The 26,417-nt window shown below is 45.3% G+C and overlaps 1 protein-coding gene across 7 annotated transcripts in view; it reads left to right on the top strand.

Annotated features, from left to right (window-relative positions):
- Window positions 1–26,417, top strand: part of stumps (DBB domain-containing protein stumps) — a 99,866-nt gene that overhangs the window by 29,815 nt on the left and 43,634 nt on the right. Inside the window, exon 1 of one of the 7 annotated variants that reach the window (XM_037428807.2) lies at window positions 9,844–10,228. The exons of 5 other annotated variants lie outside the window; for them this stretch is intronic. In XM_037428807.2, the coding sequence (XP_037284704.2) occupies window positions 10,159–10,228 (70 nt within the window). In that variant the 5' untranslated portion in view covers window positions 9,844–10,158. Of the gene's footprint in view, window positions 1–9,843; window positions 10,229–21,198; window positions 21,660–26,417 lie in introns of those variants that run through there. One more of the 7 variants, XM_075878404.1, reaches the window with a different exon arrangement.

Here is a 26,417-nt window from a genome sequence, read left to right as displayed (position 1 = left end):
AAAGTGAAAAAATACTGAAACACAGATTCTCGCTATTTATCGCTGCCTACTCGCCATGGTGGTGTAGTGACTGAGGCACTGGGCTATTAACCCGCAGGTCGCGGGATCAAATCCCGGCCGCGGCGGTGGATTCTCTAACATGCACCTATATCTAAGCACACGGGTCTCAAGCATTTTCGCCTGTATCGAACATGCGGCTGCCGCAAGGTGGTCTAAATTTACCGAGCCCTCCACTATACCGCGTCTCTCATAATCATATGGTGCCTGTGGAATGTAAAAACCGAATAATAATAAATAATAATTTATCGCTGTCCCACGTAGAGTGATTCAAGATGAAAGAAAGGCACTATTTGCTGCAAGGAGAAAATTTGGCAAAGCTCCTAGCGCGACGCTCGGTATTTCTCTTTCCACTCAGCGCTACGAAAGGCGCGTAGAGAGACTACGTTCACGTCGACGTGCCAGTCACCTCCACCAACTCTACGCACAATCAATTGTTATCCCGGCCATGATTATCGTAATCAAAGCTGATGAAGCTCGTTCCCATACTGATCTTGTTTCATCCTTTGTTTCACGTCCCTTTTGCACCTGCGCTGCAACCTAAACGTCTCATATATGACGACGTTCGCGGAAACATAACTTGCCACTCGCGCACTTCTCTTTATTGCATCCTGAAAGCCTCGAAAGGGGGCCATGTTTTGTTACTCCAGAGCTGCATTCGGCCACTCCGTATAGCGAGACCCGTGAAACACATCCTGTCAACAAACAATATCCGAGGTAAGGGTAAGTCCCCTCTGAAACATTCTGTAATCACATGACATTGTCTTGCGAAAAACTGTAGGGTCACTGTGGCGTCGCCGGTACTGACCTTACTGATGATGCTGTGCCATGGCTAAATAGGGAAAATGACAGCTTCGCGAACGTGTTCTGAATTGAATGCTCTCTTGCCAACTTAACAAGCGTCGTAAGAAAACAGCCTGATAGCGAGTAGCGAACTGCACACTAATTTTCACCAGCTCGGGCATCTTTAACGTGTACCTAAATCTAAACGGACGGGCGTTTTTCTTTAACTTGCGCTTTCAGACCCGCAGTTGCCGCTGTCGGGAATCGAACCCTTCTTTTGTTCAGCATGACGCCATTGCTCCAGGACCACTGTCGCAGAAGCAATCGTTGTATATTAAAATAATTGAGCAAACGAGAAATTCCATAGTGGGAAGCCCAACGTCCCAACTGAAGTTAAAAACACGCACAAGCAAGCACGCACATTCCATCATAATAGTTGCTTCTGGTTTGCTTGCTTCCTTCAAAGCTTACCAAGTTGAGGAAAAGGCAGCAATTCTGTAGTATTGTTTACCCGCAGAAGCTGCAAGAATACGACTTACTGAAAACCATTATCTAAGGACGCACTTTCGTTTGATTTACTCAGGAATTGAAAACGTGATTGGAGAAATATATCTTTGCATGAAACTTTTTTTTTTCCAAACGTTAATAATGCCGATCTTGCAAAGCCGCACTAGTTTTGTGGCTGGTCTAGTGGCTAAGGTATACTTGGCTGCTGACCCGCAGGTAGAGGGATAGAATCCGGGCTGCGGCGGTTGCATTTCTGATGGAGGCGGAAATGTTGTAGGCCCGTGTGCTCAGATTTGGGTGCACGTTAAAGAACCCCAGGTGGTCGAAATTTCCGGAGCCCTCCACTACGGCGTCTCTCATAATTATGTGATGGTTTTGGGACGTTAAACCCCACATATCAATCAAATCAGTTTTGTGGCTATTAGAACTTTCCAAGACATTTAGCTTTAGGCTAAGACTGTAAGCACTGTGTGGAGTAAGAGAAACTGTCTGCTCCGGGCCCACCTTTGAATTGTCTATTCAGACACATGTCAGATGCAGAACTGCTCTCATTAGAGGACCGCTCGTCCAATGAGAACGAACTAAGTTCATTATATTCAAGGGCAAATACTCAATTCTACACACATGCTGTGGGAAGAGAATCTTAATTGTGTGTGGTTGGTAGAAGGCAAAAAGTCCCAAGTTGTTTTTACATAAATGATAAAAATGTACGCGTTCAATTGAAAAGCTTTAAATATTTGTTTTACAAATTCAGAGTTTTGTGCCTAACACAAGACGTCACCTTGTAAATAGCATGTGATATGCAGCATTTCAAGCAACCGAATGTTTTGTGCAAGATTCAGTTATGGTAAAATGTTAAAATCTTTTCAAAAGGTTTGAAAATGTGTGAGTTACATATTAAGACCATATTTCGAAGACGAATACAAGTTATAATACGTCAATTTTGTATGCTTCGTACCTTCTGATAGCTGCTGTTTACATAAAAGCGTTATTAACTTGACCCGTTTATATTTAGTATTTTCTTTGCCATCAACAATATGCTGCGTGAAAATTGATTATCTGGAACAAAAATGTACTCCCTAAAATGCGTCGGTGTTTACATTTAGTTCAATTGCGTCAAACATGTTCATGCCTCGAAAACATTTTTTTATCTTAACATGACCACCTACGTTCGCGGTTAGGGTATATAATGAAGCAAATTAATTTAGAAACATATCTACGCTGGCCCATTGCAATGTTTCCGCCCCTCTAACTTGTATAAAACAATACATTTATACCCATGGCACAAAGTGACAACAGTTGCTGAACAATGGAAGACTAATATCAGCGTTGCTTCCGTAAACAATGCCCGATATTCCGCAGCGCTGGGCTCTTATAGTTGACCACACTAAGGGGTCGTGATATTTCAGTTGCAGCCCGTAGTTCTTTATAACTATAGAGGCAGAGGATTATTCCTCATCTTGGTCGTAGTTACGACGTTGAGCGGGACGTTGTACGTAGTGTAATAAAACGGCTGAATTCGATATCGTTTTCAGATAATATAGAACTTTGTAGGCAGTACCGCAAAGCAACGTAACACTGCTACAGTTCCTTAAACCGGTTCTTCTCGGTGATCGATTGTAAATGTGGAGCTGAACCGTCGCATTTACAGTTTACGTACAGACATGGTAACAGTTCAATGGGACTATAACAAAATTCATGTGTTGCCCTCAATAAGCTCTTCCACGTCGTCTTTCACTTAGGTCCAGCATTGTCAAGCATTGAAAACTTCTACTTCACTTTCACGTAACCGATGTTCTGCTTTGACGCCCTAGCGACGCGACGCACCTCACCATCGCTTTATAGCTAAGCACTTGACAGAAGTCTTTCTCTCATCTATCTTAGGCTTCTATCAATTACACACATTCATCTGACTTCAGATTCTACATATTCAACTCGTTCGTATATTTTTCAAGAATACAGAAGGGTGTTTGTAATTTTTTTTCTTGCTTGTGCGTGTTCACACCTCCTTTTTGTCTGTTTCAACTTACTTCGCACTATTAACCTGTCGCAAGCCCGTTGCCTACAAAGCATAAGTGTATTTCTTGAGCTAGTTGGTCAAACATCACTATAAAATGCGTAAACCACTGGGCGCAATGACCCCTTGTAGTAGTATGAAATAAAGAAAGTGCGCACTTGCAGGAGCGTTGTAATGTCTGTGGATTTGAAATGCGCTTACCGGTCGTAGAAATTATTGGCAACGGTAAAAACACAACCACGAGGTAAATTTTAGATTTTTACAGTGACACGTTTTTAGCCTCGCGCATGTCATAAGCTGCCTTGTTAGAACTTCTCACGTTAAACAGAAAGCCAATGACTGTTTTCTTTGCGTCTTCACATATATGGCTTTGATTCTTGTTCCTGTTTGTTCGTGTCTTGTGGCGGCTAATTTTGACGGTGTAATAACTCAGGTGGTAGCGGCTTTCTTCCAATTGCCTTCATCGCTCCGTGTCCTAATTAGAGCCCCTAATGTAGGTGTATTGCCTACAAAGCTCGCCGTAGTCTCTCAAAAAAAAACATACTATTTCTTTTCTTGTTCTTGTTGTTGTCAATCATGTCTTGCATTGGCTACTCCAAGCCCACATGAGCGGTTGCAACACAGTCTCTAGAAAGCCAGTCTCGGTTTCTTGTGATGAAGCTTTCATAAAGTGACACAAAGTGCGCCTTATTGATTACGTGGCTATCAATAGTGAATCGCTTTTTTTTTTCACTAAGAAGCTAAATGTGAGTCTGCAAAAATTTTGGTGTAATGTCACTGTCACATGTGTTTCGCCTTAGGTCGGAAATTTAACGTAATCCACGCTTTTACAGACCTTCATAAAACAGGTTGGTCGCGTTCGTAGCCGTCTGACTATATACGGCCATTTGTTACACAAAGTATTCTGCACCTAGACTTTCTTGGCGAGGCTTCCTTGTTCAGTTTATCAGGGGGTAGAGGATTAGAGGAATCAATACGTTGTTTCCTGTGAAACAAGTTTCTGCGCTATTGTCTTTTAATGGATTTTTAATGAGACACTTGTGGCAGCAACAGATCACGCTGGCTGAGATAGCCTTGATTCTCCTCTCCGGATGACTTTTACGTACCTGCGTTGAAGGAAGGAAATGTGTATCAGAGAATAAAACTTCTTGATATTGTTGGCGAATACAACAACCGACCGGCCACTGTCTTGTTTCATGGTAAGTGGTGGTGTTAAAGATTATGGGGCAAATAGGCTTTTCTTTTTCATGACAATGGTGCAACAAAATATTAGTATTTATTTATAACGTGTAAGACGGTGGAAACAAAGCACAATAAAAGCATAAAGATATGTCCTCATATGCTTATAACATCTCTCGTTTTTCTCTTTTTTTTCTAAAAGATAAATTCAGCAAACGACACTGTCAAAACTCCTTGGAAGAATGAAGAGCGCCTATGTATACCTTTCACTTTTGAAACAATTGTAATAAAAATGAGCCAATTGGCTGTTGTAATATGGACTCAAAAAGAGCAGTTATTAGTCAAAAGTCAACCAGATCCAACACATCTTTGAATCAAACTGGGCCAGATCCGCTACACCAGCGCTGCGTCAGCAATCATAACCCAAACAACCAAAATGGCCTCATCCAGTCTGTTTCGTTTGTGTCCTAGTTGCTTTTCTGTCGTGCTTTAGTTCCACAGTGAGCTTTTCTTGTGGGAGTTGGTACTTCGTGAACATGACGTTGTAGGGCAAAACTCCAATATAAAAAGTAAGAGGGCGACATTGCTACTTTTCTCTGCATGCCAGTGTTTTTCTTTTTAGTTTTACACTACATTAAGCTGCCCTTCTTTCGCTTCAAGATGATATATTTAAAATAGAAGACAACCGAAATGAATATAAAGGGTACCGACCTATTAATTCAACAAGAAGAGAACCGAAGCGGCACGGCATAAACAGAGCAAAGAATAAGGACTGGAGCATTTTTGAAGACCTTCTCTAAAGTCTGAGAGCAAGAAAACGCTTCCGACAGTTTCGTTCAAAATGACGTGCCTGTTACGTGGAAAGACCTGGTGCATTATAAGCCTACTCATTGTTATTAAGCCCAATCAACAAACAGTGGAACTGACGGAAGCCCAGGGGTGCTGTTAATTTTGTCTCAGAATATTGTTATATCGTTCATTCACTGTGATTAGGACTTTTTTACGAGCTAATTCAAGCCCAAATGAGAAGTTCCAAGAGCCAAATTTTAACTTTACCCCTGAATACCGACAGTATTGGGCAATGTAGGTTTTAGCCACAATACACATTTAGGGTTTCTAGAGTAGAGGAACATACTGGCAAAAAATTGTTGGAGTGGCCCAACCACATTGTTAGTAGCAAAAAAAATCAGTTTCGTATGAAGTAGACGTGGTTCCTTTAGGAGAAAAAAGAATGGAACATCTTTCTTCATGCTTTTGTCCTCATTTTTTTGGCGACGTTTTTCGTCTTCCTTGTCTGACTTCCCACAGTGTCGTCAGCCGACCAATAAGACATTGAACGTAGACAGGGTTTCCCACGTTTTGTACACGCAGTTTTACGAATGAAAGATGAGTTTTGTGGTTTCACGTGCTGAAATCATGAAAAATTAAGAGGCATGGCGTTCTGGAGCACTTCGGACTCGTTTTGGCCACGTGGTGTTCTTTAACGCACACTTAGCCTCTGCGTAAACTAGGTTGCCATTTTAATATTTTAATTCATACCTATTATATAATTATTATTCCGCATTTCGCATTCCACCGAAACATGGCCGCCGCTGCCGGAATTGAACCCGTCACTCGAGCTCAGCAAATCAAATGCATATCCACTATATCCACTAAACTAATCCAACAGTTTCGCCCTGTTTTGCTCTGGGTTCTGAATTCGGAGGAGCTCGAGCACACTGGACCTAGTCGAGTGTGTGGCTCCAACGCTTGCTTGGACGCACTGCGAGTCGCTCTAACCTGGAAAGCATCAGCGCAGCTGCGCACTTGCGTAACAGTGTGAGCTAACGGAACAACGATGCAGGATGGGGGTCACGAGACGTAAGGGCAAAAAAGCGGCTCTACTGCCCGAAATGTATTTGACCCCACTGCTTGATTGTTGATCCCGCACTTTTTTCTGCATGATCATGATCGTCTGTGCGCTTGTGACGGGCAAGACGAGTATAAATAACAATAAAAACATCCAATTCAGTCAGTGTTTTGACCCGGCCGACGTATTTACAGCGTCGCTGTGACGTGGGCGTCTGATAAGTGCATCGCCGCTGCTGGGCCAACAACACCAGGCGGGGGAAACGCCCCGGGTTTCCGCCGCGACGCTCATCTGCAGGCAGAGGAGATCGGCCGAGTCGATCGCGCCCCGCGACACCCCTGGCCATCACTCTCCCTCATTTCCTTTGCCTGGTGGTCGCGTGCGCAGAAAAAACAGAACGATGCGTTTCCTTCGGTGTCGGGGCGTGTGTCTGATAGGCTACAACGTAGTCGGGAGTGCCTGTTTGCGCTCTTGTGTGTGTGTGTGTGTATGTGCGTGTTTTTTTTTTTTTTTTTTTTTTTTTACGGGAGAGGGCTGTGTTTACCGTTATTACTTTTATGCCACGCGCGACTCGAGAGGGGGTTTCACGCACGCCTTCGGAGATCTATGGGGGTGTATCAATGACTTTGACGGAAAAAAGCTGATGCCCTCGCTTCAACTTGCGTTCTTTCTCTTTTTTTTTTGGGGGGGGGGGGGGGAGTGGAATCGTATTCTGGTTCAATGTTCGTTTCCGAGTTTAATGCTTCGGTCAACAAGCGCCAACTCACCATTAGTCGATTGGCAATGGAACCGAGTTTCGATGCCAGCTCGGTGGTATGGTTAAAATGCGTGGCAGCTGGTTCTAAAGATGCGAGTTCGTTCCAGCCGCGGCAGTCACATACCGATGGTGACCATGTGCTACAGAAGGCCGTATAAGATATGGATGCACGTTAAAGTACCCTAGGTTGTCGGAATTCGCGGGCCCCCCCCACAACGGGGTGCCTCACAAATGCATCTTGGTTTTGGCCCATGAAACCCCCGAAAATATTGTTAATGAGGACTAACAGACAGTCATGTCAAAAGAAATAGGGGTTATACCATTAGTAGTAATTGAAATGTAAATGGGAAGAAAGAAAAGTGGATGAAATAATAGCTTGCCGCTGGCAGGGACCTAATCTGCGGCCTTCGAATAACGCGTTCAATGCTCTACCAACTGAGCTACAGCGGTGTTAATACCACTGTCCACTTTTTGGGGTACATATGTGCGTTTACCCCTTGGAGTATCAGTCAGTAAGCCACACTCGCCATGACGGCGAGTGTTAAATACTTGCCGTCATGGCTACTCCTGGCGCTGACTCCAAGGTTCTAAAGAGTGTCCCACGCTCGCTGTTATGGCTACGAGGGGCGCTGACTGAGACTTCCAGGTTTAAGAGACGTCCATATCGCCGTCATGGCTGCTAGTGGTGATTACTAACTCTCCCAGGTTGTCCCGCACTCACCATGATGGCTACTAGTGGCGCTAACACTGCCGCGTTTAAAAAGAGCGTTCCACACTCGCCGCCATGGCTACTAGGGGCGCTGACTAACACTCCCAGGTTTGAAAGAATGTTCCACACTCGCCGTCATTGTTACTATTGATGTTGACAGACGCTCGGACGTTTAATGCACATATATACCCTCTAAAGTAGACGGGGGACTACTGCCGCTGTAGCTCAGGTGCTAGCTTAGTTCGAAGGTCGCAGGTTCAATCCCTGCCAGCGGCCAAGTTATGTTTCGTCCGCTATTTTTGCTTAACGTTTACATTACAATTACTACTAACGACATCCCATGTGCTTTAATTGGCACACTGTCTCTTGCTTGTGCGTGCATGTGCTGCTTAGTGTGCTGTGTTTAATTCTCTTTCCTCTCTCCTCTCTATCTTTCATCTTACCCATCCCCCTCCCATTCGCGGGGTAGGAAACCGGCTGCCTATAGACTGGTTAACCTTCCTGCCGTTCTTTTCCTTCTATTTTTTCATTTGTCTGTCAGTTGCTTCTCTTTAATCTTGTGCCTGAGAAAAAGAAAAGAGCCCTTAAATTTACTTCTTCACGATACTATTATTGTCATTAAAGTTTAATAAACGTTCTGAACCGTTCAATCGTTGATGTGACCTTGAACTTGCATGTAGATATTAAGTCAGTTTTACGGTCATTGTAGCTGTCCTTTGCAATGGTGCTTTGGAATAACCGGCTAAAGAGCTTACATGGGTAGCAAAGATGTTTGTTGCTTTGTAATCTTTTGTAAAGGTAACCGAATGCTGTAGACATTTTAATATAGTCTTCTCAGCCTTTATATCAAAACGTAGCTATTTTAAGCCAGCCATGGTTCAGTATTAATCTGCCTCAATTTGTATATACTCGCTTCATAGAAGAAAGAAAATGTCACACATAAAAATAATTATGCCTGCAGCTTATCAAAATATGTACAAATAAAGCTGAAAAGCTGTTTTTTTTTCTTTCTGTCTATCAACTATGAAGTAAGATAGACTTTCCACTGCTTTGAAGCTTTTCTTTATTCAAGCCGTGATGGTTCATATAAGAAAGGCTACTGTGAACACTGCCTAATAACGCTTATTATTTTTGCAGTTTCCGTGTTTTAGCCACTAAATCCTAATATCTTAGTTGAGGGATACAATATTTCATGTTACTTGTCACATATTACAAATTAAAGCCTGCTTTGTTTTCTTTCTCGCTCCCTTCTCGGTTATAAATCGTCGTGTAGGGCATATGCAGAGGTGTTTGAGCAACAAGATGTCGTAGGCTCGTATCTGTGGGTTTCAAACCAGCGGAAGAAGACCGAGACGCTCGTGTGCTATGCTTTGAATTCACAGAGAATTCCTAATTTAAAAAAAATAATCCAGAGCTTTTCAGCATGATGTACCTTGTCACCTTCTATGATGCTTTGGGGATGGTAAAAGCAACAATATTATGGATGAATAATATATGTGCGTAAGAATTTCCTGAGCATATTTTTTTCAAGTCAAGCACACAGTTCTGTTTCGATCGTCAGATAAGACTGCATCGATTTTTTGTATCACAAGACGTAAGATAACTATAAAGCAAAATAGAGAGAGAATGATGTGTGAAAGCCTGGATGACACAAAAAAAAAAAGCTGATGCTTGCGAAGATCACACTGAAAGTAAACAGCTATCGCTGACTCACTGTTACCCGGCCGCACACGACCAGGGATGTCTCTCTGGCGATGCGTATTTCACATTCTAAAGGAGAGACGAAAACACTGCACTGCTGAACTTTGCAATATGCCTCGGCGACAGCGACAATACAGCTGCCTTGAACTTGACAGTCAAACTGTCGCCAAGCACGTCGCTGGCACATCCCGCTTACGCTACCGACGAACTCGCCCTCGTAAGCCGTGGAGTCCAACTGTTCGTAGGTACGGCCAGAGGTACGGCTTACAAGTTACTTGCTTGCCGTTCCTTGCCGAAATCCCACCGCGGTGTTGCCGCGTCACGTGCCACATTTGTTTACGTCTCCCGCGCATTCTTTTTCTTTCGCTTTCTATTCCCTCTCTCTTCTTCGCGCGGCTCTGCAGCTAAAAATACGTTCGAGGGACCGGAGCGCGCAGCCGTCCGTTTTGCGCTAGCGCCACCACCCCCGCTCATTGAGCCGAGGTCCGCCAGCAGGGGTACCGACGAGTCTCCAGACGTCCGAGTGGGCACAGTTTACCGTCCCGCGTCGCCTGTACGTGAAATGGGAGGTTCGGTCAGCGAGTGAGTCGGCCTGCAGCATGGCACCCACGCCACTGACACACTCGGCAGATTCGGCGGACGGCGGAGCTCACCATGTGCCGACCCACGGTACGCTGGTCCCCCCTCCTCGAGCATGTAACAGGCGGCAGGCGCCCTCAGCTTTCGCAATGGCCGCTGTCTCTCCATCGTGCCGATCAACACTCATTTGCTTGTAGTTCGTGCACGCGGCGTCATGGTGTGTGGGATTTGGTGGCACGTACGGCTTTGTCGCATCTCTGTTTAGTATCGGATAGCGGGTGTAAACCAATCCATACGATTAAGAATGGTAGCACATTTATGGTAAATGCACCTGATCTGCGATGTCTGCCGTGGCCTGAATGCGGCAAACGCGACGGGGCTCGTGATTGCAACAGTGCTCGGGAACATGTTTTTTTTTTCCTTTGCCATAACAAGCTCGGTCATCCAACTTAGAATCTGCGGCATATTTTATTTTCTGTCATTTTTGCGTTTATGCAGCATCTCAACAAGTCACTTGTGTCGTGATCAACGTCCAATACTTGGACGTTGATCGCGACACTGTGACTACACTATGTGCAGTTCGAAATTCTGACATGGTCTTCCCTTATCTTGATAATACGGTCTGTTACTTGATGATACCTTGCCATCATTCACTTTATTCGGCCTGCTTGTTTTCTCTTGTGCCACGTAGTATTCACAATTACAAATGCAGGATCTATTGGGGTAAAAGTTCTATGTTCAAGTATTTCACCGCTAGTCTGTCAGAGAATAACATTAATTGTTGGTGTTTAACATCCCAAAACCACCATGTGATTGTGAGAGACGCCGTAGTCGAGGACTCCAGAAACTCCGATTACCTGAGGTTCTTGAACATGCACCTAAATCTAAGCACATGTGTCTCAAGTATTTTCCTCTCCATGGAAAATGGGGCCACCGCGGCCAGTATTCGACCCCGCGGCCTGCGGGTCAGCAGCCTAGTACCTTAGCCACCAGACCACCACGGTGGGGTGGGACACTACAGACAAATAATAATTTATTTCAGAGTGTAAGTTCAATACTAACAACGTCTAAAACCGCAATATTATGAACAGAAACTCCCTACTTACCGAGAAATTACGCTAAATGAAACAATGACGTGCGCCAGGATTTTTTAACTTTTTTTCAAATGATCCTAATGACGTGAAAGCGTCCGACTATGATTATTCGCTAGTAATCAAACTAACTGCAAAAAAAGGAACCTCCCGTGCAATAATAAAAGTAACAAAGTGCTGCTTATTCGTTTCTGTTTGATTTATACAAAAAATAACCGCGTGCTCTTACTATGATTAACGGCGCGAGTGGTTCAAAAGTTCCCTTTTCACCTACATGGTTAGCCTGGACGGGTGGTCGCATCTAGTGGGGCCCAGTTGAACCAAGTAGGCAAAAAATTGCTCAGAGGTTGTTGTTGCTGCTGTGGTTTGCGCTACTTTCGCTTAGCTGCGACTAGTGTCTGTGTCCGCGCAGTTAGGGCAGGCAACGTTGGACACGGAAATAGTGACGTGAGAAAATCCATGTGCAGGCGGGTGGTTTGAAGGGCGCTAACGGGATGCAGGCTGGTCAAACGTGATTTTATTTTTAAATAACCACTTTCTAGGCACAGAAGTAGCACTACGAGGTTTCCGTACCGCCATTTCAACAATCAACGTCAACTTGACGTTTTCCAATAGTGCCCCTTTAAGCAGTGGTTTATACAACACCTCACATACCTTCCTCAAAAAGCAGCCCTCCATCCCCATAACTTAACCCCACTCCGTGAAAGCATAATGCTGGATAAACTACTACTCTTAAGAATAAATTAAACACATTTGGTAACTACTACCAATATAACTTTCAATGAGAAGTTGAGGAGTTTGCTTCCTTGGGCCAAGGATAGATACACGGTAGCACCCAACGCGAAAACTTTTATCCAAAATTCGAAAAAATAATATTGCGTGACAAAATGAAGCATGGTGGGGCACTTTTATAGTTGTGACGCATTAGCTAAATGATAAATACTGGTGCTTTTTAGCTAGGCTACATCGTAGAATCAATTCGGTGGCAACCTCCCGGGCATATTTTTGCGTCACCAGAGATAACCCTCACCGACGCATACTGTATGTCCTCGAAGGTGTTGCATCTACATTCGTGTGTCCTGGGTATTCATCGGTAAGCTAATTGTAGACCTTGGGTATTTCAAAATTTAACGTCCCAAAACAACGATATGATTATGAGGGACTTTTGTAGTGAAGGGCTTCGAACATTTTGACCATCTGGTGTCCTTTAACGAGTTTCTAAATACATGCCTCTAGCATTTCGCTTCCATTGAAATGCGTGTGCCACGGCCGCGATTCGATCCTCAACCTAAGGGTCGACAGTTGAACACCATAACCACTACACCACCGTGGTGAGCAGTGTGTTTATTTTTCTGTGATGTTTTCCTGACATACCATGACTACGCTTCTAAAGGGGTATTATAGGCGCTTTTACATCACTTGTCAGGGCTCATTTTCAATGGTTGCGCCCAAGAGGCATCCTGATCACCGCAACCAATGGTAAATTGGCTATAAATATTTCGTGCTGACGCCCAAAAACTGGAACTTTCTCCATGCTGGTACCGTGCACCACTCCATGCAGCTCGGTACTTTTCAAAGAAGTAGTTGTCAAACACTTGTTAATTTTTTTTATTTGACCACTCCTCATGTAAAAACCCTAAACCGGGGCCTTTCAGGTAACCGAAATAAATAAAAAAATATGTTCTTCATTTTTCCATTCAACGCTTGGTGACGTGTACATCTAAAGTGGCGTATCCTACACGTTCAGGGTTGGAAAGAGATGCCCAGGAAAGTATCTCTGACCACAGATGTCCAAATACCTGTGCTGAAAGCCTACAATACGGGTACTGAAATAAAATTGTTATTCCCACCACGGGATATTTCGGAGATATCTTTGCAAAAAATATGAAGGCAGTATCCGAGAATACTGATAAATGTATACAAATGTAAGAATGCAGATACTTGGGTAACTTTTTCTGTCGGGGATGCTGAAGCTCCGCTGTCACATTTATTACGTACAGCAACAATATCATGAATATAGTTGTAGCGTATTTAAACTTGCAAATCAAGCATATCGCGCCAAAGCTAATAACCACAAGTGAATGAAGAAAAATCATACATTTATTTTGCACACAAGACCTGCTTCGGCGCGAAGATTCTTGCATGACTTTCACTTACGCAAAAACCGCTTTCCAAGTTGGTTGCCTTCCGTACAGCATCGGTCGGCAGCAATAATCATTGCTGGCGTTTTAAGTCCCGAAATACACAGGAGAGACGAATGAAAAGAGGTGGTTGATCCCTTTGATATAGGAATCTGTATAACACATGAAAGTGTAACGTGTCTTCACAGAAGCAGTTCAATGCTTATTACACATCGATATATGTCTATTCGCGTTTAGTGGCTACAGCACCCTTAGATGTTGATGCATTCATGATGATACCAGGTGACACATCTTCTTCAGAACGACAATCAACGAGTCGCGACCGCTATACACTTTCCGAAAAGACCGCCCGCACCTGAGGATCTCGCAAATCTCACTTGAACCAGAGCGTTCGTAAACCGTGCAAGCGAAACCGAACGGATTTTCATTCAATAGTTTTTGAACTCACGGTCTGCTATAGAGAAGGAACGTGACTTGCGGGTCTGCTACTGCCCTGTGGCTATGTGTTTGGCATGTAGCGTCGTGTTGGCGAGTAGCGTCCTGTGGATAGGTCGCTTCGCTGAAGATACGACCATTTCGGTTCAGTATCAGTGTCTGTATGGCAGCCAGTTGAGTCGTGATGCGCTCAACTTCACAAACGTGAGAGTCTGAGTTCTCAACTTAATTGGGCCGTGAATGCGCGAAGGACTCCCGTTCCTATGGTATGTCCATCACTGCACTGGACTCACTTGCGCGACAGTCACCCATCGACGCCGCTGCATTTCAGTAGCGTTTAATGCAACAGTTCTCGTAGTCGGTACCATCGCACTTGTATCAGTAGATGGTCGAGATCAAGCATTGTTGCACATCGAAGCTGCACTACATACTGCACACACAAGCCCAACGCGAAAGACTAAGTACGCATAACTGCGTCGTCACTGAGTCAGATCAACGCGCAGAGCACGTCGCGATTACACTGCGTTTGTGGTCTGCGATACCAGTCCCAGAAACCTTGTCGGAGCAAATTGAGGAAGCAACGCTACACTTTAGCCCGTATTCACAAACGCTCCTCGTCTCGAAACTCGACCTCAATGTATCCTTGAGGATTGTATCGCATTGTGATTTCTGCATCGCTAAAAGTCTCAAGGATCCCCTAAGGTCGAGTGTCAAGTCGAGGAGCGTTTGTGAATACGGGCCTTTATTTGTTTCAAGTAGGGCCAGTGCCCCCTAGACGGTGTTGGTAGGCTCTGATGCCGCAGCGTCAGTTCGAATATTGGCGTCGGAGAGCCAAAGGGCTGAGACTACCGCAGCGTTCTCAACCGGTGTTAGTTGGTGTCATAATGCAGTACTTTTTTTCTCCGCTCTTAGGCAACGGCACCGCCTCGACAAACGAAGAGAGCGGGTACGCTGCGTAGATGTGTCGGACATATAAGGCACGTCCGCGGCGCGTCTCGGGTGCGCGTTGATAGCTGAGTCGGCTGAGCGCGCGCTACCTGCTGACGCTGATTGCTAGGCCGTGGGTTTGATTCCCGGGTCTCCAAAATTGGGAATCTTTTTCTCTGGTTCATTTCTTTGCACGCTGCTAGTGTTAATTTTAACAACCTCATATCTGTGACGGAAATACGTGAGTTAAGTCTTTGTGGACCCCGGCATAAAACACTTTGGTGTTAAAAAATTCACTACGGACGAACACTATAGTTCGTGTTATAACGAATACGTACAGACATCGTGAACGGAAAGGCATGCATCACGGTGGTATCTATTCTTGGGTCATTTTGGTACCGAAACCCTTCCCCGCTCGCACCTGGGCCATTCTGTGCGCGCAGGGAACTATTCGATTCGGCTCCTTACTCCCCCCCCCCTCCCCCGTGTCGCCGATAGAAGGCGTGCCTTTGTTTGGCTTAGCGGAAAAAAAGTCCTCTTTTTCCATTTTAAAAACACACCAGCTCACTCCCGACTAAAAGAATGACGAGGTACCCATGTCCTGCGCAGTATCTTCATGCAATCGATGCCAACGTTACTAGAATAAGTTCCGCTTCAAAGCTCCATATCTCCGCCAGCGGAGGAGTGGGGGCCAAACGGTGGTCGCGACAACTAGTGGCGCTGCAGTCAGACTTATCGTCTGCTAAGGCGATGTTCCGCACGAGTCCACCGCGCTGTTGCTCGCGGCGATATTGCTGTTGTATTATTATTAATTTTAAACATTCATTATGCTTCCAGTCGACATTCTCGCGTCGCATTTGTGGACTTATTATGTGGATACGCACAAGGTCGCCTGTATAGGTCGGCCCGGAGGCGTTGTTCATTACAATTTGGATAATAATTGATGTTCTGTCTATACTTGAGCTGTCTGTATTGCGTTCAACCTCCAAATATGGAAGTTCTCAAGTGAATGAGCACTTTTAGAGTAATTTTTATTACGACCGCCGTCATTGTAACCACAGTCGTCTTGCCTAGATGAAAAGTGATCTAAAACATCCGTAAAAGCCTCAGACAACTTTGTTTATTGGAATACAAAAGTGCTCTAGAAAAATAGTTTTCGGCGTTTCTACTAGTTACAAGAAAAAAAAGACATTCTCGAAAAAACAGTACCTGTGCTTTACAATGTTCACGAGGCAAGTCTTCGCGATGGCTATCAATCGAAAGCAATTCTAGTGCAGAAGTTTACAGCAACTTCATCTTCTTTCTGGCATTTTGCAGCTTTACAGAAAGCTCCTGATTGGTTTTCTTGAAAAAAAGAAATTACATTCTCATGACAATGTAAAACATCGCTACTCTATTGATCACGTTTTGATTATGAGCGGTATAACTCAAAAGATACACTCGCAGTCACTCCAACATTTCAAGAACAATCCAAAAGAGGTAATTAACTGTAGGGTTTTTGTCAAATGCCTCTAGGCAGACTTTTCAATTCCTTTTAATGTAGGAAAAGGCCTCGTAAGAGATGATGTAAGCAGTCTTCTTGAAAACACCTAATCTGAGTTAGGGCACTTTCGTGTGGTTTGGGCGCCGCTGTCCCAGGAGTACTTCTGAGGGATGCTAAGCACTCTTTCCACGTTGTAACTAATTCGACTTTTCTCCAAACGTACCCACAGATCTAGTACACTCACTCTGTGTTACTTCCTGGTGCACCACTCTACACCGAGAAGAAGGGACACTGACATCTGCAAAACCCCTTTACCTGCTCTAAGGTTCAGAAAGGGCAACACTGCGATAGAGAAAAGCATCTGTTGCTGTAATGTGAAGGAAATCTAGCAAAACCGGATCACTGGTAAAATATCACCACTTATATATGATTGTGTTGGTTCATAAAAGACAAATATGTTAAAGCAAAAAATCCACTGCTTTGAAGGCAGCGCGACAGTTGGCAATTGATCGAATGGCAATGTGATGCAACTCTAAGTATCGACAGCGTTGTTCACCGCGTGCCTTTTGTCTTGCTGTTCAATTTCTGGCGGCTCCTCCAAGCTGGGGCACAGAGCGTTGAAGGGGCGCCTTGCGTATGGTGTGTGTGGGGGGGGGGGGGGGGGGGTCCCACTTTCCATGTGAGCTAAAAACTTCTTGTCCGTCAAAACATGACGGTAGTGCGTTACCATAGCGTCATTTTCAAATTGGAAGTCATCGACTTTATGTTGGCATTGAGTGTTCTATCTTTGCGATGCCAAGCTTGCTCCCGATTTATATGTGGGTTTAACGTCCCAAAACCACCTTATGATTATGAGAGATGCCGTAGTGGAGGGCTCCGGAAATTTCGACCACCTGGGCTTCTTTAACGTGCACCCAAATCTGAGCACACGGGCCTACAACATTCCCGCCTCCATCGGAAATGCAGCCGCCGCAGCCGGGATTGTACCCGCGACCTGCGAGTCAGCAGCCGAGTGTTTTAGCCACTAGGCCACCACGGCGGGGTGCCAAGCTTGCTCCCACCTTTTGAATTGCGTCGCATCTCTTTGGAGGTCTGTTACAGTGAACATCAATTGTTAAGCTTTAGAACATCAGCTGGTTTGTACCCGAATCACGAAACAATTATGGCATGTAAACTATTCACTTCATCATGCTGAATTATGACCCTACCCACAGATCTAGTACCTACCTATTACCTACGTATTACCGACATATGGTAACATGGTCTCTACTTGTTTTCCTCGTCTGGTCACTCTCCTTCTCCTGGGTTATTTTTGTTGAAGGTTACGAATAACTTTTAGTGTGATCCTTGATTATGCTCTCAAATTGAGTTGTTAAATAAACGACTGTCTCTCACCTATACTTATATTTATGTGCACTGTATATTATTTGAACGCGATAGCGTCAAAGAGCTCGTTTCGCAGAAATTCCCGTGTCAGCGTCGGTGTCGGCGTCTCCTGTTACGAGTGAAAAAAAAAACATTATTTTGTCCGTAAACAAAAAATTAAGAAATGTGCCGATAAAATAAATAAAAAATTCAGTACGAGTGAGAATCAAACCGAGGCTGTCTGCGTGGCAATGAGGTGCTCTACCATAAAGGCACACCAATGGTCGAAACTGACTAAAAAAAGATCAATATGAACGTCGTGTAAGTTTTCATTGATATTTTGTGTAATCAAAACAACTAAGCCTTATGTTTACACTTCTTTCTTTCAAGTAGTAAAAGGAATCTCTTTAAAACACGCAATACTACGAGGTACAAGCGTAGAATCGCGCCAGGCGTCAGAACATGTGAAATGCGCAACGAGTGGGTGTTTTGGAAAGCCCACCTAAAGAGCGCTCAAACATATGTTCGCGTCTTGTCGTACTACGCACGCGCAGTGGGCCCTTGGCTGATTCGCAAAACGAACAATTATGGCGTAGTTGGCACTTAACAATTGTACTTACAGTAGACTTTCTATGGTAGTTTGAAACGGCTAGTATTGCAATGCACGCACAGTCGTTCGTTCCTTCACAGCATGGTTGAGGCATGTACCGAGACCGAAGCTAGGCTAGTAACGAGAAGGGGATTTGCCCAGGGCCAGTTTACGCTATCGCGTTCTATTCTTGAAGGCGAAGCTCAAGTGTCCTCCAAGTTTAGTCATTATTGTGTTTGTAAATATTGTATAATTGTTCTCACACAATATACAGAGTACTCAATGGCGTGACCTCCACCTTATCCGCCAATTACAGCCGCATGTATAATTAATATTAATGGAAAAGAATGATAACTTTTATTTGCACGACAGTATGAACTCTCGGGTAACCTTCAAAGTGAAACGGGAAATTCCTTTATGATCGTCCGTCTGCTAGCCCGTCACGGCAGGGTAAAAGGGACCGGGGGGCTATATATATGTGAACTTCTAAAACTGCTTATGTCAGCTTTTATGCTGGCCTATAAAAATAAATTATTATTCTATAAAAATTAATTAATTAATTAAATAATTAAACTCCGTGAAGTGGAGTCGTCATTGAGGTCGCAGCTGTTGGAGCCCAGTGCGATGCATGTCGACGTGCCTCACTGTAGATAAGTCTTCCCCTCCTCGCTACGTTTTATACATCGCAAACGCGTGTTCGTGCAAGAATCTACGCAGGACCGAAAACAGTTCGAGAGGCGACGTGTGAATACAGCGCACCATTCGCGGTAATCGCCTGCACGTCGCTGCCGCCGGTCCCAGCATGCGCCGGCCGCAGGAGCAAAATCGGACTGCAGCGCCACTAGTTCTCGCGACCGCCACACGGCCGCCTCTACGGCGAAGTTTCCAAACTCAGTTTTTTCTAGTAACGTTGATGGATATATCGTGAAAGTATTTCTCTACCTAAACACAAATACGCTTTATGAATGTATCTCGGTGCAGAAATACAGATACGCAGTAGTATCTCAAGATAGTATTGTAGTACTCAATTGTATTTTAATGCTTCCCAGCCCTGGCACGTTACACATCTGCGCCAGCTCTTAGGAGCAGCCACCTTACGCACCTTGGGGCACTTTTCCCAGAAGAAGGCGGCATTCACTCTGCGTGTTGCAGCGCATGTGGTTTAAGCACGCTTCCTCTCTAAAATTACCAGTTTATTCATCTTTTTTTCCATTGATTGCATTGCTTGTCAGGTAGCCTCTCTATAAGCAACACCTGTTGGTGCTTATTGAGAGCGGGCTTTTGGAGAGCGGGCTTTTGATCTCTAGAAGGTGACTCGCTCGCTGGATTCCGTGCCGACCGGTTGCGCCCTCGCGATCTCCGACGTCAGCGTAGCTCTGGCCGATATGGGCTCGCCCTACGTCATATTCTGACGCCGACCTCCGACGACAATGTAGCTATGACCGACTGGACTTGCTCTACGCCACCTCCTGACGCCGACAAGAGATCTCGCAAGTGGTGCCCCGTCCTTGAACTCCTGTGACCGTGTTTCCATCTTTCCTATCTCTCCTATCCCCTCGATATGTCGTCGCTCTCTCTGGCTTACCACCTCACGCCTCTTTCTCTCTCTCTACAACTTTATTCCTACCCTTTTAATCCCTCCTCACCCCCATCCCTTGTGAGCTACTGTTGAGGTGTCGCTCGCTGAAGCAGACAGTTACGGGGCTCACTTTTCTCTTCCTTTATCTCTTAGAACCACTTACTAGTCTCTACAATATCAAGTCGTGTTGAGTAATACTGTGTTTTTGAGGGTGTGGGTGTTAGCCCAGGCACAAATTGATTGACGTTTGGCATCACTCTTCCACTGTCTGTCGCTGTCATCCTGAGTGATTTCTGAGAAAGTTCGCGGCAGCTGGTTCTGAAAACGTGTGTTCAATCCCGGCCGCGGCGGTCACATACCGACGGTGACCGTATGCTACAGAAGCCCATGTAAGATATAGATGCACGTTTAAATACCCCAGGTTGTGAAAATTCGTGGCTACCACCACAACAGTGGGCCTCACAAACAACAACTAAAATTGACGACAATGTTCACAATTGTTTTTTATATGGTCATCTCGTAACGCGATAATAAATACTTTCGAGGTGGGTGTTTACTGTCCATTTTAAAGTGTCTGAAGCACAAGAAGATAATATAGTTTACTATGAAAATTACATGAATACGATTTACATAAATACAATTACATAAATTTATGAAATGTGTGGTGGCTGATTATCCAAGTCCTAGCATAGGGAAACATACGAATATGGAGAGTCACTACCCATTAAACTTGACTACGTGCGATTGTTTAGGTGAATCCGTGAGTTTGTGCATCCCAAAGCCCCCCACGCCCCCTTTCCTCCATGTTTTAATCAAAGGTCGTCTGTGGCAAGCTGGAAATAAACAAACCTGTACTCACAGCACTGAGCTACCGCTGTGGGTAAATAAAAACTTGTCACGTGGACTGTTGCTCCCTGCTTCCACCTGCAGGCACTACTGGCGGTGTTCCTCTCCCGTACACGCTGGTTTCTTTTTCGTAAAAGAACTCACGGATCTTCTTTGAACTGCTCCCTAACTTCGTAGTACTCCATTCATATTTTTTCATTGAAGGAACAGAAGAGTAAAACAAAAACAATAGTATGGCATGCAAAAAAGAGGGTGATAGAACGCCTCCAGCGGCATCCCTGGTTCGGTATTCGTTTTGCTTTCACAGTTGTCTTACTTTATTTCGTCATGGAGGGGCGTGTGTTTTCTTTTTTTTTTTTCATCTTTCTTGAACTTGTCTGTTGGTGCCCGTTCTCGGTGCCGGACGACGACCGCGGCCTTCCGTCCCGGTGTCAACAGCGAGGGGGCGACGCGGTCCCGCTTTTTTGCGCGGGGGCTCGGATGCGCTGCCGAAGCCCAGGGGCGGCGTCCGCCGCGCGAAAGACCCGCCGTGGAGTTTAGGAGGGGAGCATAGCCGAGAAGAGGCGTTGCCCATAGGGGGCCGCGAAAAGAGAAGGTTGGGGAGGGCCCTTGGTCTGGGGCTCCTGGCGGCAGCGGATATGGGACCACTTCCGAACGCCCCCTCCTCGCCGCTTCCGGTGCTCGCGATGAAGCGGCGCATCTGGAAGAAGACAGCCTCCTCCTCGCCCCCACCCCCTGGCCAGCCTTTGGATTCAGAGGGGATCGCATGCGCGCGGGAGGCGAGGGAAAGCAGAGCAGCCCTTTCGAATCTCGGTGGCGTCGCGGCGTACGTTTGTCGCCTCCAGCCAAACTTGCACGCTGTCCTGTCTGAAGCCGTGCACCATCCCTGTCTCTCGACACTCCACCAGCGCGCACGTGGTGAAGCCGCGCGCCGCCACACGACCGCGTCCTGTTGTCGCCTGGCATGAGCGTGCTCCACGGGGGCCGCTTTCAGCAGTGCTATGCGAGAGCCTCGTAGAATGACCTGGTCGCAGTTCAAAGGATGGGCCGCCTGTCTTCGAAAAGGTCTGTGCAAAAACGTTCGTTTACAAGAACTAGACTTCGGCGCAGCAACCGCGCTGTTAGAAAGCCAAGTTAGATGAACTGTCTTGAGTCTGCCGGCATGTACAGGATGAGGCTCACTGTGATCTCCCGAATGCTGTTTATGCACGCTCGCAAAGAAATAGGGGACTTCCAGCACGTGTCGGGTAAGACTCGGCACGTCTCAGCGCAGACAGTACGCACACATTTTAGCTTTGTTAATTGTGAGCTGTGGTCCAGGCAGTTGGGCCAGCGATTGCGATGGGCTCACGGGAGCTGGGCAGGCAGTCAAAGCAATTTTTTCGAGGAGCACGTACCCGGGATTCGGGGGTGCTCTGGCGCCTTCATGATACTACACGACGAAAAATTCGCGGTGCAGCTTTTTTTTTTTTGCTTTTTTGTTCGGATATGTCCCGCAAGAAGGCATGCTGTCTGCTACGTTGTTTTTTTTAATGAAATGTCTCACGCATGCTATATATATTCGTCTTTCTTTTGAATGACTTTGTTTATGTCGAAGATATAGCCTGTTGGTTTTTTGTACCGCCAAGCACGTTACAAAGAGGGTGCTAGAAAAGTCGTCCCTTTCTTTTTATTTGTGGTGTGGATGCTGTGTCCTTCAAAATTTTCTCTTCACCTATCCGTAAGCCTGCATAAACTTTATATTTGACCTGTGCTCTATTTATTCTGAACCTCATATGTGGATCCTGGGTGCGTAATGTGGCCCTATTATTTGTTCAATCACGTTAGTCTCAATACTCACGTAACTAATCGCTCGCTGAGAAGGTTAAACATCTGGTGTTCGCCTCAGTGCCTGTGTTTACATCTTCGTACTCGCATTTCCGAAACTCATCATTTCATTTCCTAGACCTCAGTGCAGTGTGGGGTTTATTTATAAGGGTTCGCAATGTTTTCTGAATTGTCAACGCTGATCAGTGACAGCATTGTGAAGAACTGGATGAGTGAACAATTTATCGAGTTCGATTATTACGATGACCTCATAAAATGTCGGAAACTCACTGCGAATGTTGATTGATTGATTGATATGTGGGGTTTAACGTCCCAAAACCACTACATGATTATGAGAGACGCCGTAGTGGAGGGCTCCGGAAATTTAGACCACCTGGGGTTCTTTAACGTGCACCCCACTGCGAATGTTGGGCCACGACATGAAAATAGGAAATAAACATGAAATTACAAAGGAAACAAGTCACAAGTGCAGGAAACTAATAGGCGCTACAGCATGAACTGCCTCGCTGACACATGGTAGGGATACTGTTCACCCGAAATGGCTTCTTTTCTCTCTCTCTCTCTTTCTCTCTCTCTCTCTCTCTCTCTCTTTTTCCTCCCCCTTTTTTATATCTTTTTACGATGTCGTATGCAAGAAGATTAAGGGAAGCAGCTTGGTACGACCGTGGCAAATGTCCGTATAAACCGAATCCATGAGCATTCCGTGGATTCGATTTATATGACAAAATCCTAATACTGCCTCAATAAATGCAACCAAAGGCAAAGTTTCCTTATTTGTGATTTGTTATGACGCATGGATTTCAGTAGTTAGAGACTGCGTAAATAAGAACATGTGTATGAGCTGGTGTGGAAATTAGTGTCAGTCGCGCCATAACGATGCAAGCTCGATAAATGAAAAATTGCGTATTAATTGTGATAGCACCCGTGCTTAACTCACTGTATACCGTATGCTAGGCTCTTATGTGTAACACTTTGTTGTTTGTGATGTTTTTGATTGCTTATGGTGATGCGATGTTTTTGTGCTCAAAATGTGATGCTAGGCTGCGACGGTGTGAACTCTCTTTGCAATGCCATTATTCCCGCGTCCGAATGTAGCGAAATAAATGCGCTACATTTGGCGTTGACGCTAGCAGTGCCGTGCTGCTATCTTTGTCGAGTCTGGTGCGTATATTTGAGATATACTGAGCTTTGCATGCAGTCGCCGACCGGATTGACTTCCTGGGTTAGGAAACTGAGATGTTGCAGCTTCTCGAAAGGCCAGAGCATCAGTGTCCCGAGCGACAGCGCGTCGCAGCGGTGGCCAATTGATGCCAATCGCAGCAGATTCCGTCCCACTTTTTTTCCGCAGCCCTGGCTCCCTTTGCCACTCATTCGGGTCATTCGTGGCTGACGCTTTTGGCCGCATGGTTGACGGGAACCTTTGCTGGTGACCTCCTTGCGCGTTTAGGGCTCCTTTATTACGCTGGCGGTCGAGCCAACACGCTTCAATGAGCGTCAAAGAGGCGGGCCTCGGTGTGTGCATGCGTGAAAGACGTGACCGCTCTGTAGACTTTCATAGTGAACAATACAGTCCTCTTGGGATGACCTTGTGGAATAACACCGGCAATACAGTAGTATCTAGGGTTTTGCACGCCAAAACTACTCTATATAATTATGGAGCACGCTATAGTAGCTGGCTCCCGAAGTTTCGACCATCTGGTTTTCTTTCAGTGCACGAGCCTCTAGCATTTCGCCTTCATCGAGATAGAGATACACTCTGGTACGACGCTTCTGAGCTCTTGGTGACCGGAGTCACTCTCGATTTACTACAGCTGTTCAGACTACAAATGCAAATTAACACCGGAACACGTTTCGAGGAAGTCCTACAACTAATAATTTCAGATTAAGCGCCTGAACACGGGGCCAGTCCAACTTTTTCCCCCACTGAGACGCTTAAAAAAGTTGTAATGAAGCGACATTTATGCACAGTACACAAAAGTGGGGTTTCGCTTTTTTCTGTTATTTTATCAAAGAGCTGCCAGCCTTATACGAGCATACGTAGACCCTGGAACGCGCAACAAGCTGGGCCACCATTTTAGTGCAGCAAAAGGTACGCCAAATGGAAAGCGCATGTCTTCTGGCGTGCCATACTCGGTGGTTAGCGAGGGTGTCGCTCCATCTCACAAAAGCCGGAGGCGGGGGTCACGTGACATCGTCTTCGCGCAGGTCGGTCATCTAGGCACTCAGCGGTCGCCACCCGCGCCCGTCGACGCCTGAAATACGGGTTAATGGGGGAGAGAAGGTAACCCCTGCATTGCTACAAAAGCAACAACAGGAAGCCACGTTTTATGTTTGTTTGTTTTTTCCTGTCGGAAACCGAGAAGCGCGGAGTTAAGGTGGAGAGCTGGCACGGCGTACCCCAAAACCCACCTTTTTTGAAGACACGCCGCTATGATTTATCGGGGTGGTCATTCTGTGTAGGCTTGCGCTCTTCGCGAAAGGATCACCGCGCAGATAAACGCGTGCTTCATCGTCGGTTTGCAGAACTCCATCGCTACCGTTTAAAGTGTTAGTGGCAAGCGTATGAGTGTAGGTGGACAAGAGGAAAGCGCACACTACGCTAAGTCGCGTCGTTGCTGTCGGCATTAAACATCCGGCTGCATTATAGCATGCATGGTAGCAGCGGTTTGGTGCGCGTTAGAGTAAGTAATGCGCCACGCTGGGGTTATCGAGTCTGGAAGTTTCTAACTAAGCAAAACAAAAATCACAACGCAAGGCACAAGTTCCACTTAAGAGCCGCATCGAAGGGACCTACAACCACTACAGTGTTGTTTACGTGCGTGTTCATGCTAGTACGATACAATTGCCGTATACGGATTCGGATGTCTTCGTGTATTTGCTTGCCTCTAGTAATAAAAGCAAAATCAATCGTCGATGTATCTGGAATGATGATAAGGTGGGGATATGATGAATGCGCTTATACTGAATGAATGAAAAGAGCAGATTAATGATTTAAGGGAGAATTATAATTTTATATAGACAAGCAAAAGTTCAACAACAACCACAGGCCGCAGCACTGTTCACTAAGAATTTCGGGTACAAATGTCTTAGCCTTCGCCATATTACCAGCAATCATACTAAGTTAACCTCTATATAAGTGGGCTTTCTGATATAAAGAAAAAAAAAAGACTTTTTTCTTTCAATTTTGACAGCGTTTGTACTTTTTAAATGTAAAGCATTTCTTAGTAAACTTTGCCGACTTTGAGCGTATCTATCTATCTATCTATCTATCTATCTATCTATCTATCTATCTATCTATCTATCTATCTATCTATCTATCCGCCTACGACATTTAGCTTTTCTGGCCGTTTCGATGATGGTATCGATACCAAGATTGGTATGGTATAACAGGGCTGAATGACGAGCATAAGTGTCTAGTCATAGCATGAAAATCATGATATTTATGTCATGATTTAGATATCATGGTCATGCTGATCTTGCGGTGGTTTCGTTCACATGACATATTGCAAAACTGGTATGGTATATTACATGGCTGCATGGCGAACATAAGTGACAGACCGTAACGTAGAAGTCATGACATGCATGTAAGTCATGACTGTACACCACGCTCATGGTGCGTTCGCGGTCGTTTCGCAAGCTTCCCATATACCAAATTTGGTATTACGGGACGTGAATGTATTGTGAAGGTATATGACTGGTGCAAACATGATAATCATGAGATTCGTGTAGTGTAACAACATGACTACATGCTACGCTCATAGGGCGCTCGTGGCCGTTTCGCTACCTCCACTTATACTAAGTTTGGTATGACGTGACGTGAATAGACTACGAAGGCAATCGAGACGTCCAAACGTGATCACCATGACATGGAAGTAATTCACGACATAATTCACGCCCGCCTCATAACGTTCTGCTGATTTTAAAGTTATATATTAACCTTCCTCATTCGTGCTTCACATATCAGTGATTCCCACAGTACGTGGGATTTACCAATTT

Source organism: Rhipicephalus microplus, chromosome X (assembly GCF_043290135.1).
Source record: "Rhipicephalus microplus isolate Deutch F79 chromosome X, USDA_Rmic, whole genome shotgun sequence".
In the NCBI taxonomy this organism is placed as follows: Eukaryota; Metazoa; Arthropoda; class Arachnida; order Ixodida; family Ixodidae; genus Rhipicephalus; species Rhipicephalus microplus.
This window is presented reverse-complemented; position numbering and strand designations above follow the sequence as displayed.